At 37.5% G+C, this 19,936-nt stretch overlaps 1 protein-coding gene across 1 annotated transcript in view; it reads right to left on the bottom strand.

Moving 5' to 3' along the window:
- Positions 1–206: 206 nt before the first annotated feature.
- The window catches only part of LOC130848867 (protein disulfide-isomerase-like), a 90,821-nt gene continuing 71,091 nt past the window's right edge, over positions 207–19,936 (bottom strand). The window contains 2 exon segments of the mRNA XM_057727242.1: positions 207–1,451; positions 1,454–1,854. Coding sequence (XP_057583225.1) covers positions 537–1,451; positions 1,454–1,854 — 1,316 coding nt within the window. The 3' untranslated portion in view covers positions 207–536.

Below are 19,936 nucleotides of genomic sequence, written 5' to 3'. Positions count from 1 at the left end.
ATGAAAATATTATCATACCACTTTAATTTTTGTTGTTGAAAAACTCTAACAGAAAAATCATGAATGCATTGACCTTTAGTAAACCTTTAGGTTCAAAAAAAGTAAGGTATGTCTATATTGATTAAATCAGTAAGTTTAAGCTAGCTTTAAAACCAGATGTTAATTTAATTTTTTTTTTTTTTTTTTTTTTTTTTTTTTTTTGAGATTCCAAAACATTTTAGCGAGCACTCTGGACAAAACCATGTACAAAAAAGTACACCACAATTAAAAAAAAAAAACAAAAACAAAAAACAAAAAGGCCCACCAAGATGGGCTGGGCTGGCCTGGAAATAAACCCCTTTCCAAAAGTTGAAAAGCAAAGGAAGACGGGTTTAGATTTACACGTGTGTTAGAGTGAAGTGTGGCTTCAGAAAAGTTCCCTGCATTTCCAATCGACGCTCCCTCTCCGGGAGGGTCTGCGGGCATCCCGAGGCTGTGCTGCTGGGGGTGCAGCCACTGCGGGGCCGGGTCTGGGAGCCCAGGCCTGGCTTTCTGCATCACAGTTCATCTTTCACAGCCTTCTGGTCATCGTCTTCCTCCAGATCAGGCTCCTCTGCTTCTTCAAGATCTTCTAGGTCGTCATCACCCCCAGCCCCGTCCTGGCCGCCGCTCTCCAGGAACTTCTTAAAACCGTCCAGCGTCTGCTCCCCGTTGTAGTCGATGACCGTCCGGTCGGCGCTGGCGGGGAAGAACTTGAGCGTGGGGAAGCTGTGCACTTTCACCGCCTCCACCTCGTTGGCCGTGGAGTCCATCTTGGCAATGACGATGTTCTCGTGGTCCTTGTACGTCTCTCCCAGCTTATCCCAGATGGGGGCCAGCTGCTTGCAGTGACCACACCACGGGGCGTAGAACTCCACAAAGACGTTCTTTTTCTCATCAAAAGCGACCTCTTCGAAGTTCTTCCCGACCAGCACTTTGACAGGCTGCTTGTCCCAGTCATCAGGCAGCTCCTGGCTCATCAGGTGGGGCTTGATCTTGCCCTCCAGGAAGCGGTGGCAGAACTCGGTGATCTTCTCCGCCGTCAGCTCGTCTGACTCTGGCTTGTACTTGGTCATCTCCTCCTCCAGCGTGATGAGGCGCACGGCTGGGCAATCCTTCTTCAGGCCGAAGAACTCCAGGATGCGCTGGTTGTCAGTGTGGTCGCTGTCGATGAAGATAAACAGGATCTTGCCCTTGAAGCTCTCGGCAGCTTTTTTGAAGTTGCTCAGCTTGCCCTCGTAGTCAGACACGCTCTTTGGCAGGAACAGCAGGATGTGAGTCTTGATTTCCCCTCCGAAGATCTTTGGGGCTGTCTGCTCAGTGAACTCGATGACCAGGGGCAGCTGGTTGTGCTTGATGAAGTCCAGAAGCTTCTCCTTGGTTACCTCCCCCTCAAAGTTGTTCCGGCCTTCATCAAACTCTGCTGGGACACAGTCTTCTTAAAGAGGACAACCCCGTCCTTGTCCAGCTGGTATTTGGTGAACACGTCACTGTCAGATGTAATCCCGAAGGGGATGTCATCAATGGCCTCTGCTGCCAGCAAGAACTGCTTGGCGGGGTCCGACTCCACATCCTTGAAGAAGCCGATGACTGCCACCTCGCTGGACTCCAGCGGGTTCCCGGGCCCCGCCGGGGACGGGGGCGCGCGGCTCCCCGGCGCACGCGCGGGCCGGGCCCGGAGCTGCTGCCCGGAGCGCTGGCGTCTGGCCCCGCGGGGCAGGCAGCGGCCTCCGCGCCGGACGGGGCTGGGCCGGGAGCGGGTGCGCGCCGACAGCCGGCCGGGCAGCCGCCTCGCTCGCCTTTCACGGCGCCGCGCTGGTCGCCGCCCGGGCTGGCCTAATTTAATATTGAATATTTCCTAGATCATGTGAATCTGAAATTCTTTCTGCCCAATTTCTTTTATATTTAGAAATATTTAGTTTGTAAGCCCTTACTTTTAAGTCAATTAAATAGAACTCTTTTTAAAATTTAATTTTGATAATATTTTCCAGAGGTAGAGACATCTCATACAACAGACAGACATATAAACAGCAAAAAAGTAGAGATCTCATAGCTTCACTTAAAAAACTTAGTTATGAATCAGCTATTACAATATAATCTTACTAGTTATTTATAACAGTTGAAATAAATTTATTTGCTCAGATGTCTAAGGAAAAGACTTAGTCTCTGTATTTGTGGAAAAGACTTTTACGATTTGTGTTTGTTCTTGATAAACACTTATGGAGGCTATAAATTAGATTTTGGCTGAAGGAGCCTTTCCAGTGGTTTGAATTTAAAAAGTCCACTTTTTTTTTCTTTCTCCCCTTGGTTTCAGATTCTACCTTATTGAGCTGATTATCCTCAGTCTCAGTTCCTTCTGAACTGTATTTACATTTTTTATTTGATTTGCAAGACAAAGACAATTGTTTTTAATTCCTCAAAGAACTGATCTGTCACCTAAATAATATTAAAAATTTGACTTGCCCAACTATATTTTCTTTAATTTGCTTTTCTGTATCAGTGAGAAGATTTCCAGCTAAACTAAAATTTATGAGTTCTGTGTTCCAGGGCTTAATTTATCATGCCTTTAAAAGCTTGTGTAAGGCATTCAATAAAGGCCCTCTTTCTGAATGCATAGCTTAGACCCAGAGCAAAATTTCTGTTATATTTATTAGCCCCTGAATATTAGTTCCCAGTTTTACCTTATATTGTACTGGTTCAGGTAACCATATTGGTTTCCTTTAGTACATTTACTTAATATTTCCTGAAGGGTAGATTCATATGTCCTGTCTTACAATACCAAGCAGGGAAAGTGTTCCCCAGTGAAACATGTCTATCCCACAGTGTAATTAAGCTCTTTGCAACCATCTTATATAAAGCTCATTCAAATACACCAATTTTTATAAACTTTCATCTCAGTTATACATATTTTAGTTTCCATTATGTTGACTGGAAAAAAATGCACAATGTGAGAGTTGTGAGTTAAGTTTTATTTCAGGCAAAATGAGATCTATAACCCGGGAGAGAGCATCTCAGATAGCTGTGAGGAACTACTCCTGGGCTATAGTCCCGATTTGCTCCAAATAAAACTTAATTCACAAGTTGCTGTATAACAAAGAGAGATCAACTCAATGATGGGTGATGCCTTGGAGGGCCAGGACAGGGAGGGTATGAGGGAGTTGTGGCAGGGAGGGGATATGGGGATATGGGTTTATATGTATAAATACAGCTGATTCACTTTGGTGTACCTCAAAAGCTGGTACAAGAGTGTAAAGCAATTATATTCCAAAAAAGAGCTTAAAAAAAAAACCTTATTTCACAACCCTCACATTGTGCCTTTTTTTTTTTTTTCCAGTTGGCAGTTTTGGCAACCAACAAAAAGGACCCAGAACTGAATTCTGTCCTTTGCCTTAACTCTAGAGGAACTGAAGCCTTGATACCAGCAGAGGCCTCTTGAGACCATCCACCTTCTCAGAGAGTTCAGATGAATTTGGGTGAGTCTCTCCTGATTCTCAGATCTCCTGAATTAGTTGATGATCCTGAGTTTTATTTTTACATAAAAATACAAATGTATAAAATATGTATAACATGTACTTGATCCCCCAGTTGAGACAAACTGGGCTTTGCTCAGTTGAAGGAGACTAAGTGATCTGGACTGAGTGGATAGGTAAGAGACTGATCTGACACTTTTTCTCTGTTTGGCTTCCTTAATAGAATTTGTTGGGATGAAAGTGAAGCTGTTACATGAGAACTTTGCTCCAAAGAAAAGGGACAAGACTCCTCCCAATTGGTTCCAGCTTTCTCAGATAAACTTACTCTAAGTCCATTAACCCATAAATGAAACAGCACCCCCAGGAGCTCTGCCTTGAGTGGTGGAGGCACTCATACCGTGCAGTGGTCTCATAGACAAACCCACTCAATCAGAAGACTTGTCATCAGGGGTCACATATGAGAATTGGCCATTCAGTGATCTGAACACCCACAGTGGTCTTAAACCCCAGAAGGAAATACTAAGCCATGTAAGAGAGCTGAAATGACTCTAGGGTGATGCCTAGAGGAGTTAAGCTTACAACAACAAAACAGCCCAACACACAATTTCATTAGTAAATTTTAATCCTGACAAACTCAACTCTAAAATGGGAAATAGAGGCTTTCAGACAGATAAATGAGGGGCAACAGAAAACCATCCTCTAACTAACACACCAGACAGATTTATGTACATACAAAACTTATACATACAAGTACATACCTATCTGGGAATTAAAGGAAAATTTTGCCCTGACTACAGACAAAATGGGCTCTTTTATTGTATATGCAGTTAGGAAAAGCTGGCTTGGAAAAAGACAACTTTTTAGAATCCTGACCCTGAGGGAACAAGTCCTTCTAGGAGAATTTGCTTTTTTCTCTCTGTGCCTCAAAAACAGCATTCTCAGATACACTTATCTAGTCTATCTCTAATTCCTGAGACTGAGGGGAAAAAGTAGAAAGAGACCTTTTTAAATTTAACTTATTCCAACTGTTATTTATAAACTAGTGAGTTTTATATTGTGTTCTCTGATTCTTGACTACATTTTAAAATGACATCTCTGCTAGTATCTGTCTATATATCTGTGCATTTTACATATATATCTTTAACTTTGGTATTAGCAAAATTAATATATAAATGGGCTCTACTTGAATGGATTAAAGGAAATTAAATGCTTGTATAAATTCTCTGAAATATAAAAGGAAATTGGCTAGGGTGAATTTCAGATTCACAGGAACTGGGAAATATTGAGCATTAAATTAATACCTGGTATCGAGTTTAAAGTTTGTTGATTTAATTAATATAGACATGTCTTTAGAGTCATCATTAAGTATAATACCTTTATTATACCTAGGTTTAATAGAAGTCAAATAAGGTCTTGTTATATCTGTTACAAATTTGTCAGCAAGAAAAATAACTTGGTATGATGAAATTTTTTATAATTAAATTAAATGCAAATGAGATAAGAGTTTTTGGGTGGACTCAGCAATTTTTTTTTTAGATGAACAGATATTTTTATTCATAGTTTTTTTTAATCCATTCCTTTTTTAAAAGTTTGAAACCAGACTCTTGGTGTGCATTCTTCTCCATAATTATGTCAACTCAGGGTCCAATATTTGTTTTAAAATTTTTCCAGGTTCATTGACATTTTTAGGAACTTTTATTGAGCTACAATTGACATACAATAAACTGCATATATTTAAAGTGTACAATTTGAGTTTTTTATAGTAATATATTATATATAGAAATCCCAATCTCCCAATTCATTCCCCCAGCCCCCCACCCCCCGCTTTCCCCACTTGGTGTCCATATGTTTGTTCTCTACATCTGTGTCTATTTCTGCCTTGCAAACCAGTTGATTTGTACCATTTTTCTGTATTCTGCATAATGTGTTAATATACAATATTTGTTTTTCTGACTCAATTCACTCTGTACGACAGTCTCTAGGTCCATCCATGTCTCTACAAATGTCCCAATTGTGTTCCTTTATACAGCTGCGTAATATTCCATTGTATATATGTACCACATCTTCTTAATTAAATTAAATGCAAATGAGATAGCTTTTGGGTGGACTCTTTAGGAATAATTTTTATAATAAGGAAACTCTACTTAAAAAATAATCTCTCCAGGTAATAGGTTACTTGAAATTTTAGAGTTGTGCTAAATGAAGTTAAATGATGGAAGTTTATTGAATAGCTAGGTCATTCCCAAATAAAATAAGATACTAAAACATTAATTACTGAATATTGGCTTTATTTTACAGAGAAACAAAAGGTATTTAATACTATTAATAAATGTTTGTTGTGACAGTGAGATATTTTCTCTAAGAAAGCACATGTTTTTAGAAATTATTATTAGTATTTATATTTGCCAATCTACAGAATGCTAATGTAAAAGACAGTTCATAATTGCTTATTTCTTAGTTTTCACTAGAAATTAAGATTTTTAGGAGTTGAGGATTCTAATTTAAATATGTAAATAAAACTACTAGGAATAATGAAGGAAACATTTCAGTATACAATAGTAAGGCAGTGTGTGTGTTTTCAGTAAAAATGTATGAGGAATGGAATTGCATTTTCTTAAAAGAAAATAAGGTAATTTTGTTTGTTTATAGATGGGAAAAAATAACAGACTAATATAGATACAGAAAGGGATGGAAGGTTTGTGGAAAAGGAACTCTGAGAAAAGTTTGTGGATGTCTAAGTTTAGAGTAAATTTGATTGAGTAAATATTTATATACATATATACACACATATACATATATACAAACATATACACATATATACACATATATATTATTTTTCAGATTCTTTTCAATTATGAGTTTTTACAAGATACTGAATATATATAGTTTCCTGTGCTATATAGTAGGTCCTTGCTGTTGGTCTATTTTCTATATAGTAGTGTGTATCTGTTAATCCAAAATTCCTAATTTATCCCTCACACCCCCTTTCCCCTTTGGTAACCATAAGTTTGTTTTCTATGTCTGTGAGTCTGTTTCTGTTTTGTAAATAAGTTCATTTCTATTATTTTTTTAGATTCCACATGTAAGTGATATGATATTTCTCTGTCTCTGTCTGACTTACTTCACTTAGTATGGTAATCACTACATCCATCCATGTTGCTGCAAATGGTATTATTTCATTCTTCTTTATGGCTTTTACACATATGTGTGTGTTTATATATATACACACATACACACACACACCATAGCTTCTTTATTCATTCTTCTGTTAATGGACACTTAATTTGCTTCCATGTTTTTGCTATTATAAATAGTGCTGCTATGAACACTGGGGTGCATGTATCTTTTCAAAGTAAAGTTTTGGTCTTTTCCAGATGTACATCCAAAAGTGGGATTACTAGATCATATGGAAACATTATTTTTAATTTTTTAAATGAGGGTTCCCTTTTCTCCACACCTTCTCCAGCATTTATCATTTTTAGACTTTTTGATAATGGCCATTCTGACTAGTAGGAGGTGATATACTTCTTTGTAGTTTTGATTGGCACTTCTCTAATAATTAATGATATGGAACATCTTTTCATGTGCATGTTGGCTATCTGCCTATCCTCTTTGGAAATATGTCTATTTCTTCTGCCCTTTTTTTTTTTTTTATGGCCTGTATGAGGTATTTGTGCATTTTGGAAATTAAGCTCTTGTTTGTTGCATCATCTGCAAATATTTTCTCCCAGTCAATAGGTTTTCTTTACATTTTATTTATGGTCTCCTTTGTTGTGCTAAAGCTTTAAGTTTGATTAGGTCCTGGTTGTTTGTTTTTGTTTTTATTTACATTACTCTAGGAGATGGATCCAAAAAGACACTGCTGTGATTTTTATCAGAGTATTCTGCCTATAGTTTCATCAAGGAATTTTATAGTATCTGATCTTACATTTATGTTTTTAACCCATTTTGAGTTTACTATTGTGTATGGTGTTAAAGAATGTTCTAACTTCATTTTGTCTGATTTTCCCAGCACCAATTATTGAAGACATTGTGTTTTCTCCAGTGTATGTTTTTCCCTCCTTTGTTGTAGATTAACTGCACATAAGTATGTGGGTTTATTTCTGGGCTTTCTATCCTGGCCAAAAACCTATGTGTCTGTTTTTGTGCCAGTATATTACTGTTTTGATTTCTGTGGCTTTAGAGTATAGTCTGAAGTCAGGGAACCTGACTCTTCCAGCTCTGTTTTTCTTTCTCAAGATTGCTTTGATTATTAGGGTCTTTTGTGTTTCCATGCAAATTTTAAATTTTTTGTTCCAGTTCTGTAAAACTGCCATTAGATAATTTATAGACATTGCATTGAATCTGTAGATTACCTTGGGTAGTATGCTTATTTTAACAATATTGATTATTCTAATCCAGGAATGCAGTATATCTTTCCATATGTTTGGGTCATCTTCAATTTCTTTAAGTGTCTTACAGTGTTTGTAGTACAGGTTTTTTGCCTCCTTACATAGGTTTATTTCTAGGCATTTTATTCTTTTTGATGCACTGGTAAATGGGATTTTTCCCTTAATTTCTCTTTCAGATAGTTCATTGTTAGTGTATAGAAATGCAACAGATTTCTGTACATCAATTTTGTATCATACAACTTTACTGAATTCATTGATGAGCTCTAGTAGTTTTCTGGTGGCGTTTTTAGGATTTTCTTTGTATATTATCATGCCATCTGCAAACAGTGACAGTTTTACTTCTTTTCCAATTTTGATTCCCTTTATTTCTTTTTCATCACTGATTACTGTGAATTGGATTTCCAAAACTACTTTGAATAAAAATGGTGAGAGTGGACATCCTTGTCTTCTTCCTGATCTTAAAGGAAATGCTTTCAGCTTTTCACTGTTGAGTATAATGTTAGCTGTGGGTTTGTCATTTATGGCCTTTAATATGTTGAGGTATGTTGCCTACCTATATGCCCAATTTCTGGAGTGATTTCATCATAAATTGGTGTTGAAATTTGTCAAAAGCATTTTCTGCATCTACTAGAGATGCAGATATGATCATATGGTTTTTATTCTTCAATCTATTAGTGGGGTGTACTACAGTGATTGATTTGCAGGTATTGAAAATCTGTGATTCTCTGGGATAAATTGCCTTTGACCATGGTGTATGAGCCTTTTACTGTATTGTTGGATTCAGTTTGCTAGTATTTTGTTGAAGATTTTTGTGTCTTTGTTCATCAGTGATATTGGCACATAATTTTCCTTTTTTGTGGTATCTTCTGTCTGGTTTTGGTTTCAGGATGCTGGTGGCTAATAGAATGAGTTTGGGACTGTTCCTTCCTCTGCAACTTTTTTTTTTTTTTTTGGAATAGTTTCAGAAGGATAGGTGTTAACTCTTTAAGTGTTTGATAGAATTTGTCTGTGAAACCATCTGTTCTGGATTTTTGTTTCTTGGGAGTTTTTCAATCACAGTTTCAATTTCAGTACTTGTGATTGGTCTGTTCATATTTTCTATTTCTTCCTAATTCTCTCTTGGGAGATTGCACCCCTCTAAGAAGTTGTCCATTTTTTCTAGGTTGTCCATTTTATTGTATACAGTTGCTTGTAGTAGTTGCTTATGATCCTATGTATTTCTGAGATATCTGCTATAACTTCTTTTTCATTTCTAATTTTATTGATTTGAGCCCTCTCCCCTTTTTATTGATAAGTCTGGCTGAAGACTTATGAATTTTATATTTTCAAATATCCAGTTTTTAGTTTCATTGATCTTTTCTATTGTTTTTTTTTCTTTCATCTATATTTCATTTGTTTCTGCTCTGAACTTTGATTTCTTTCCTACAAATAACTTTGGGTTTCATTTATTCTTCTTAGTTGCTTTAGGTATAAGCTTAGGTTATTTATTTGAGATTTTGCTTGATTCCTGAGTTAAACTTTTATTGCTGTAATCTTCCCCTTAGAACTGATTTTGCTGTGTCCCATAGGTTTTGAATCATTGTGTTTTCATTTTGATTTGTCTCTAGGCACTTTTTGATTTCTTTGATTTTCCTCAGTTGTTAGTAAACAATCCATTAGTTCTGTAGTAGCATATTTTTTAGCTGCCATGTACTGGTGTTTTGTGCAGGTTTTTTTTTTTTTTTTTTTTGTAGTTGATTTCTGGTCTCATAGCATTATGGTTGCAAATGATGCTTGATGTGATTTCAACTTTCTTAATTTACTGAGGCTTGTTTTGTGGCTAAGGATTTGATCTATCCTGGGGAATGTTCCACATGCACTTGAAAAGCAGGTGTGTACTGCTGCTTTCAGATGGAATGGTGTATAAATATCAATTAAGTCCATTTGGTCTAAACTGTTATTCAAGACCTGTGTTTCCTTAGTGATTTTCTGTCTGGATGATTTGTCCATTGATTTAAGTGGGGTATTAAAATTGCCTACTATTATGTGTTACTGTTTATTTCTCTTTTTATGGCTGTTAGTTTTTTACTTATATATTGAGATGCTCCTATGTTAGGTGCATATATATTTACAATTATTATACCTTTTTCTTGGATTGACCCCTTTATCATTATGTAGTGTCCTTCTTTGTCTCTTGTAACAGTTTTTATTTTAAAGTCTATTTTGTCTGATATGAGTAATTGCTACTCCAGCTTTCTCTTGATTTCTGTTTGCACTGGATACCTTTTCTATCCCCTCACTTTCAGTCTGTAGGTTTGCTTAGATCTGAAGTGAGTCTCTTGTAGGCAGCATATATATGTGTTGTGTTTTTGTATCCATTCAGTCAGTCTGTGTCTTTCAGTTAAAGCATTTAGTCCCCTAAAATTTAAGGTAAATTATTGCTATGTACATCCTTATTAAAATTTTGTTGTTTTGAATCTGTTTTTATAGGTTTTTTGCTTCCTTTCTTCTTTTGTTGACTTCTCTTGTGATTTGATGACTGCCTATAGTGTTATGTTTGGATTCTTGTTTTCTTTTGTGTGTGTATATCTGTTAGAGACTTGGTTTGCACTTTGCAGTTTCCATAAGGTTTTTGTATAGCAGTCTACATATATATATATATGTGTGTGTGTGTGTGTGTGTGTGTGTGTGATTGTTCTAAGCTGCTGATGTCTTAATTTCAAATGCATTTTAAATACCCTGAATTTGTACCCTCCTTTCTTCACAATTACTGTTTTTGATATATTTACATCTAAATTTTTGAATACCTTAACTGCTTATTATAGGTATAGATGTTTTTACTAATTTTGTCTTTTAACCTCCCTATTAGTTTTGTATACGGATGATTTCCTATCTTTATGTTTGCCATTTCAGGTGAGCTTTTCCATTCCATAGTTTTCTTATTTCTAGTTGTGGCTTTTTGTTTTTCACCTAGAGAAGTTCCTTTAACCTTTGTCATAAAGCTGGTTGAGTGGTGATGAACTCTTTAAGCTTTTGCTTGTTTGTAAAGCATTTAATTTCTCCATCAAGTCTGAACTACAGCCTTGCTGAGTATTCTTGGCTGTAGTTTTTCCCTTTCATCACTTTAAATATATCATGTCACTAGCTTTTGCCCTGCTGAGTTTCTGCTCTAAAATCAGCTGATATCATTATGGGAATCTCCTCCTCGTATGTTGTTTGTTTTTCCTTTGCTGCTTTTAGTGTTCTCTCTTTATCTTTAATTGTTCTTGTTTGAATTACAATGTGTCTTGGTGTGTTCCTCTTTGGTTTAATCCTATATGGGACTCTCTGTGCTTCCTGGACTTGAATGACTGTTTCCTTTCCCAGGTTAGGGATGTTTTCAGCTATTATCATTTCAGCTATTTTCTTGGGCCCTTTCTCTCTTTTCCTTCTGGAACCCCAACAATGTGGATATTAGTGTGCTTGACACTGTCACAGAGGTTTCTTAAACTGTCCTCATTTGTTTTCATTCTTTTTTTTCCCCCTTTTGGCAACAGTGATTTCTACTACTCTGTCTTCCAGCTCACTAATCTGTAATTCTGAATCATTTAGTCTATTATTAATTTCTTCTAGTGTATTTTTCATTTCATTTATTATATTATTCATCCCTGTTTGGTTGTTCTTTATATTTTCTAACTCTTAGTTAAAAACACCTAACTTCTTATGCTGTACATCCATTCTCCTCCCAAGATCTTTGATCATCTTTACGATCATTACTCTGAACTCTTTCATGGGTAGATTACCTATCTCCTCTTCATTTAATTCTTCTTCTGGGGTTTTATCTTGTGCCTTTGTCTGGAATATATTTCTCTGCTGCCTCATTTTGTCTAATTTGCTTTTTGTATTTTTACATATGTGGTAGGTTAGTTTGGTTCTTGACCTTGGAGAAGTGACCCATTCTAGGAGGCATCCTGTGAGTCACTGCTGTGCACTCCCCTCTCATCACCCCAACTAAATGCACTAGTGCTTCCCTTTAAGAGGTTTGCATGTGTCCTGTTGTGGCAGGATGACCATGTGGGCAGTCTGATAGGGGTCGTTGGCCCCTAGTCTGGTTGGTTTCCACTTTATCTCTTGTGCAGATGATGCTGTTTAGTGGGGCCTGGTTATGATGTGGCTGGTTGCAAAGTCCTATGGGGTCCCAGGACTAGTGCTGGCTCACTGGTGGGTAGAGTCAGGGGTTGTTGCCCACCCACTGTCATGTGAAGCCAGATCCTGGGGGTTAATGCCAGACTACTGGCAGGCAGAGCTGGTTCCTGGAGTCCAACTGCAAGGCCCAGGGATCCCAGAGCTCATTTCAGATTGTCATTGCAGGGCAGGGCACTTCATTGACACAGTTGGGTATGGGGTCTTGGGTGTCCCAAAGGTTGCTTTGGCCTACTACTCATGAGCAGGGCCTAACTGGTCCCAGGGTAGGGTCTGGGTTGCATTGCTGGATCAGTTTTTTGTTTTTTGTTTTTTGTTTTTTTTTTTTTGCTTCTTGAGTGTACCCCCTGGTGGGTGAGGCTGGTCTAGGGTCTTGTGCAGGCTTCTTGGTGGGAGGGGTCAGTGCCTGTCCACTGGTGGGTAGAGCTGCATCTTGGCCCTCTGCTGGCCTTGGCCATGTCTAGGGGCAGGTCCAGAGTGGTTTGGGGTTCTTTAGTCACTAGGCAGCCTGTCTGCTGATGGATGGGGCTGTTTTCCCACCCAGTTACTTCTTTGGCCTGAGGCCTCCCAACACTGGTATATGCAGGCTGTTGTGTGGGGCCAGGTCTTGGTGCTAATGAGTGAAGATGTCACCTGCCAGCAGCAGCAGTCTTCACATGGCTGAATGTTCCCAATATGTCTGCAACCAGTGTCTCTGTCCCCAGAGTGAGTTGCAGCTGCCCCTTGACTCTCCAGGAGACTCTCCAAGACGAACAGGTAGGTCTGACCCAGGCTCCTGCTATTGCCCTGGGTCCCAGTACATTTGAGATTTTGTGTGCACCCTTTATTAATAAAGTTTCTACTAACCCCAGTCCTGTGGCAGTCGTGCAATTAAGCCTCACTGGCATTCAAAGCCAAATGCTCCTGGGGCTTATCTTCCCAGTGCCAGATACCTGGGCTGGAGAGCCTGACATGGGGCTCAGAACTCACTCCAATATAATCATTGTCTAGTTTGTGATTCATCCACCCACATAGTATGGGATTTGATTACAAAGCAAGTCTGCCCCACTTACCCATCTTGTTGTATTTCCTTCTTTATGTCTTTAGTTGTACAAGATCTTTTCTGGCAGGTTCCAGTTGATTTCACTGACGGTTGTTTTGCAGACGGTTATGATTTTGGTGTGCTCATAAGAAGAGATGAGCTCAGGGTCTTTCTACTCTGCCACCTTGGCTGCACTCCTACAGTAAATAATTTTATTTTTAAGAACTTTCATTGAGATATAATTGACATACAATAAACTGCATATATTTAAATTTGATATTTTTTTATTAGTAATGTATATATGGCAATCCCAATCTCCCCATTCATCCCACCCCAACCCCTGTCCCTGCTTTCCTCACTTGGTGTCCATGTGTGTGTTCTCTACATCTGTGTCTCTAATTCTGCCTTGCAAACCAGTTTTGTATCATTTTTCTATATTCCACCTATGTGTGTTAATATATGATATTTTTCTCTTTCTGAATCGCTTCACTCTGTATGACAGTCTCTAGGTCCATCCATGTCTCTACAAATGCCCCACTTTTGTTTCTTTTTATGGCTGAGTAATATTCCATTGTATATATGTACGACATCTTCTTTATCCCTTCATCTGTTGATGGACATTTAGGTTGCTTCCATGTCCTGGCTATTGTAAATAGTGCTGCAGTGAACATTGGGGTGCATGTGTCTTTTTGCATTATGGTTTTCTCTGGATATATGCCCACTAGTGGGATTGCTGCATCATATGGTAATTATTTTATTTTTCAAGAAACCTCCATATGGTTCTCCATAGTGACTGTATCAATTTACATTCCCACCAACAGTGCAGGAGTGGTCCCTTTTCTCCACACATTCTCCAGCATTTACTGTTTGTAGATTTTCTGATGATGCCCATTCTAACTGGTGTGAGGTGATACCTCACTGTAGTTTTGATTTGCATTTCTCTAATAGTGATGTTGAGCAGCTTTTCATGTGCCTCTTAGCCGTCCATATGTCTTCTTTGGAGAAATGCCTATTTAGATCTTCTGCCCAGTTTTTGATTGGGTCATTTGATCTTGAGTGCACAAACTATTTATATATTTTGGAGATTACTCCTTTGTTGATTCATTTGCAAATATTTTCTCCCATTCTGAGGATTGTCTCTTCATCTTGCTTATAGTTTCCTTTGCTGTGCAGAAGCTTTTAAGTTTCATTAGGTCTCATTTATTTTTGTTTTTATTTCCATTATTCTAGGAGGTGGGTCAAAAAAAGATCTTGCTGTGATTTATGTCAAAGAGTGTTCTTCCTGTGTTTTCCTCGAGGAGTTTTACAGTGTACATTTAGGTCTTTAATCCATTTTGAGTTTATTTTTGTGTATGGGGTTAGGGAGTGTTCTGATTTCTTTCTTTTACATGTAGCTGTCCAGTTTTCCCAGCACCACTTATTGAAGAGGCTGCCTTTTCTCCATTGTATATCCTTGCCTCCTTTGTCATAGATTAGTTGGCCATAGTTTATCTCTGGGCTTTCTATCCTGTTCCATTGATCTATATTTCTGTTTTTGTGCTAGTACCATATTGTCTTGATTATTGGAGCTTTGTAATATAGTCTGAAGTCAGGGAGTCTGATTGCTCCAATTCCATTTTTTTTCCCCTCAAGATTGGTTTGGCTATTTGGGATCTTTTATCTCTCCATACAAATTTAGGATTTTTTGTTCTAGTTCTATTAAAAAATGCCGTTGGTGATTTGATAGGGATTGTGTTGAATATGTAGATTGCTTTGGGCAGTAGAGTCATTTTCACAATGTTGATTCTTCCAAGAATATGGTATATCTCTCCATTAAAAATAAATGAATTTTAAAGTAAGCTGGTGCAAAACTTGAAACTTTTTTTCTTTTTGTTAAGAGGACAAGTTTTATTAGACTATTATTATGCTTTTAATAACTGACTGTAAAGTTTCTTTAACTTTAGTCAATAATCTGCTATAGCTTTCCATATCTGTCTTTAAAATCTTTCATTGTCACTTTGGTTAAGTGACTAAGTATTCCTTCATAGTGATGTATGATCCTATTTGACCAAGTGTTTTAAAACTTTTTGATGAACTTTGCAAAATTTTCAAATCAAATTGTAATGAAGTTCCTTTGACTTCTATCTAATTTAGGATGCTTCAAAGGGCCCCAGAAACATCCCAAGGAGAGATGTTAAGACTAATTAGCTTCATTTGGTATGTTAAATTACATGGGAAGTATTGTCAAATGAGTAAAATATCTTTTTAGGACATATTGTATGGGTAAATATTATTAACATAGACATTCCAGTAATTGTATGGAATTCTCAAAACTCTAGTATGTCCTGGTAAAATGTTATCAGTCATAATTCTAGTAATTGTCTTTTAATGTTATATTTCACACCAGCAACCAAATTTCTTTGTCAATTGCACTGTAATGAGGTTTTTTTTTTTTCTTTAAAGAACTTTTATTGAGATACAGTTGACATACAATAAACTGCATGTATTTACAGTTGTTGTTTTTTTTTCTTATTAGTAATGTATATATGGCAATCCCAATCTCCCTGTAATCAGGTTTTTAACCATGCCTTCTTAAGTCATTTCTTTTGTGGACAGTTATGGTTTTACTCTGATGCCTTTGAAAAAAGGATTCCTCTTCAAGAAGATTTTTAGAAAGAATATTTTTTGAGAAGTACAGGCTTCTGATTACTTTTGGATCATACCACTGAACTGGGTAAGAAATTGAAGTCTTATGGGAAACCTGATGGCTTCATAAAATTGTTAATAAAAAGGATTAATGACATAGGACTGGGTGAACTGGTAAATATGGTTAAAATTTTTATGATTTCTGTCAGAAACATTACTGGCTTCTAATCTGTGTTTTCCAGATATAAGGAAACCCTTCCCCTCAAGCTATTGATACTTACGACTTACAAGAATTTAGTAAATTATACCTTTGTAAGCAGAATTGAAACATTTCTCTTTTCTCTCTACCTTATCCCTCCAGAAGTTGGAAGCTCTTAGGTTCCCAACAGCTTTACCAGATAAATTAAGAAAATCACCTCCTAACAGATGTAGGACTCTCAAGGCATTTTGGGGACCTTGAAAAAGAGGGTGGAATTCACCCAAATCTGTAAGATAAATTCTGTGACAAGCCTTTCGCATGGCTTTCCTGGCCTTGAAAGGCCTTTTAAAAATTCAATCTGAGATCTCTTATAAAAGTCCCAGTGAAGCTAATTTTAAAAGAGACTATATGGTCAATTACATAAATCATCAGGCCAAGTTTATTGAAACCAGACTTACTTTGCAAAGAAATTATTCTTAATTTGGCTATATTTGGTAGAAATGAGAATTTTAGAGAGAAAAAGATTGTTTCAGTGGATATTAAATTCTAGTTTTGTTAATTGATGTTTGTATTTGCTCCCTAAGACTCACTTCCCAGACAGCTCCTTGCTATTATATTATTGTAAAGTTTAATTGAATTATTTAAAGGATACTCTAAGTTTGTTTCTGAAGCTTATCTCAGTAATCTATTTTTGGATGAAGATCAGATGCCCCATGACCTGCAATAAAGGGATTATGCATACTGAAAAACATAATTTAAAGGACTATCTCCAACCTAGATGGAAGGACCCTTATTAGGTACTCTTAACTAGCTCATGCACAGTAAACTGAAGGGAATTGACTCCTGGAGTAATTTCCACTTTGAAATGGCCCCTGCACTTGACTGCCTGTAAAGAGAAATGCTGACCTCAAAAATCCCTTAAAACTATCCTCAGAGGAGAATCTACTAGACAGCTGACCCAAGATGCTGGACCAGCCCTGTATACCAATTACTCTGACAACTGCTCACAGCTTTGCTTATGAACCAAATGTATTTCACAATCTTATGCAGAGTTAATGTTAATCCAATTGTTAGGTTTATGGTCAATTACCTATATCCAGTACTTCTCAGTTACCTTGGTAGATTTTCCACTCCAAGACTTGAATTGGATGACCCTTAGGAAATTTTTATAGAAGAAAGAAATCATAGTTCTGTTCAGGCCACTATTGATATTATTAGGTAAGATCCCTTTACTTGGCCAGTTAATAATACCTGCTCTGACCCTGGCCTAAATATGCATTTTCTTCTAAAGTTACTTAAGCTGAATCATAGCAACAGGCTAAACTTCTGCAAAGGAATAAAACGTCCCATGATTAGGGGATGGATTTACACAGTTAACACCAGGGTATACTCATTTAAGATTAAGGCCCCCTTTGTGTTGGGAACAAAGTCATACTAAGGATAATCAGCCTAATAACACTAGGAAATATGGCTGGATGCCTTATAAATGATGCTTGCATTTAACGTCCCTGAAAAATAAGAATTGGTACAAAACAGACTGAGTCAGATAACCTGGAAATACACTGGGGCATATTTAATAGAAGTTCTTGGCACAAATTCTTAATAATGACCTTACTAATACTACTAGCTATGTTATTTGTATTTTTCCTGTTTTACAAAATTGTTGTTTCTTGCATTACCAAATGTGTGTGACTGTGCCTCTGATAAAATGATGAATGAGCAACTTGAAGCAATTGACCAGATATATAATTTTCATGGGAGCTATGATTGTAATAGTGCATCTCTTGATATGGGAAGAAGCAACATGAGGGAATATTTTCCTAGACCACAACAGACTAGTAAAACAAGTGGTCCAGAGGCTTTTGGCAACTGTTAATAAGGCCTAGTCCAATAATAGTTCATTAATTGTCTTATCAACAACATCCTCACCTGACCTAGGAATGAGCATTCCTAGCACCGTGGGATGAAATAGTCATGAAATGCCTCCCAAACGATGCTCAAATTTACAACCCTGCAGGGACCCCGCCAACTAGCCACTCCATTCCCTGACTTTCAACACACGCTGAAGGGAGTTCACGGTGGGGTCAGGAATGAGGCACACTGTGCTCTAGGAAACACTGGTAGAACAGAATTTCAGATAGATTTTTCAGGAGATTTTATGAGCCCAAATTCTTGCATCTTCTCATATCAAGAAAAGCACTAACATTATTAATGAGGACATCTGGTCCTTGTGACTAGCAGCAACCCTCTGCCAAAATGTGTGCTTCACTGCGCATAGCCCACTTATATATACTGACGCTCCCACCTAAATCTTCAGAGCAGTTGTTCAGAGCTATCTGAGATGCTCTCTCTCAGGCTACAGTCCTCATTTTACCTCAAATAAAGCAACTCACAACTCTCTGTTGTAAATTTTTTTCAGTTGACAATTAAGACCCAATCAACAAGGCTTGCTTTTATAAGGCATCCTAGGACTTTGATTACTTTCTAGTCCCCTGACATTTTATCTATTTTTATATAAAATGTTCCGGGGTCCCCAGTGAGGTTTTGAGCTAAGGGACTCGGGCCCTTTTGCAATCTTTTAACTTTTAAGTAGCCTAAATATTGCCCCAAGTAGTTATTGGTCAGGTATCTCAGTGTAATTTTAAACTGTGGTAAATAGAGCAGACTTGTTTAGGACACTTTAATTTTGGGGGCCAATAGGAGGTCCCTTTAGCCTATCCAACCTTAGGTAGTGTTGTATCAAACCTTTGATTTAAACCCGTTAATGTCATTTATCCCATTTTAAAATAACCACCTAAAGATTTCATGATTTTGAAGGAGGCGGGATGACAGAGTAGAAGGATGTGAGCTCACCTCTTCTTACATAAACACCAAAATCACAACTAAATGATGAACAACCATCAACCCAAAAATGCTGGAAACTACTGAAAAACAAACAAAAAAAACATCCTACATCCAAACACAATGCAGAAGCCACAATGAGATGGTAGGGGGCACAATCATGATAAACTCAAATCCCATACCTGCCAGGTGAGAGACCCACAAACTGGAAAATAATTATATTGCAGAAGTTGAACCGTAGCAGTGAAAGTTCTCAACCCCACATTAGGCTTTCCAGCCTGGGGGTCTGGCAATGGGAGGAGGAGACCCCAGAGAATCTGACTTTGAAGGTCAGTGGGGTTTGATCGCAGGAATTCCATTGGACTGGGGGAAACAAATTCCACTCTTGGAGGGCACACACAAGACTTTGTGCAGACCAAAAACCAGGGACAAAAGCAGTGACCTCATAAGAGCCTGGACCAAACCTACCTGCTGCTATTGGAGGGTCTTCTGTGGAGGCAGGGGGCAGTTGTGGCTCACCATGGGGACAAATGAAAAAAGAAATTACAACTGACAACACAGAAATATAATGAATCATGAGACTACTACAAGCAACTATATGCCAGTAAAATGGACAACCTAGAGGAAATGGATAAATTTTTAGAAAGATACAATCTCCCAAGACTTAATCAGGAAGAAATAGAAAATATGAACAGAACAATCACAAGTACTGAATTGAAACTGTGATTAAAAAAACCTCCAACAAACAAAAATCCAGGACTATATGGCTTGATGGGCAAATTCTATCATTTAGAGAAGCATTAGTGCCTATCCTTTGGAAACTATTCCAAAAAAAAAAAAAAAAAATTGCAGAAGGAACACTCTGAAACTCATTCTATGAGGCCACCACCACCCTGATACCAAAACCAGACCAAGAGACCATAAAGAAAATTACAGGCCAATATCACTGATAACACAGACACAAAAATCCTCAACAAAATACTAACAAACTGAATCCAACAATACATTAAAAGGATCATGTACCATGATCAAGTAGGATTTATCTCAAGAATGCAAGGATTTTTCAATATCCAGAAATCAATCAGTGTGATACACCACATTAACAAATTGAAGAATAAAACCACCCGATCATCTCAATAGATGCAGAAAAAGCTTTTGATAAAATTCTACACCCATTTATGATAAAAACTCTCCAGAAAGTCAGCAAAGA

The sequence above is a fragment of the Hippopotamus amphibius genome, chromosome 3 (genome assembly GCF_030028045.1).
Source record: "Hippopotamus amphibius kiboko isolate mHipAmp2 chromosome 3, mHipAmp2.hap2, whole genome shotgun sequence".
Classification (NCBI taxonomy): domain Eukaryota; kingdom Metazoa; phylum Chordata; class Mammalia; order Artiodactyla; family Hippopotamidae; genus Hippopotamus; species Hippopotamus amphibius.
The sequence above is the reverse complement of the archived record's forward strand: the minus strand, read 5'-3'. Positions and strand labels throughout refer to the sequence as shown.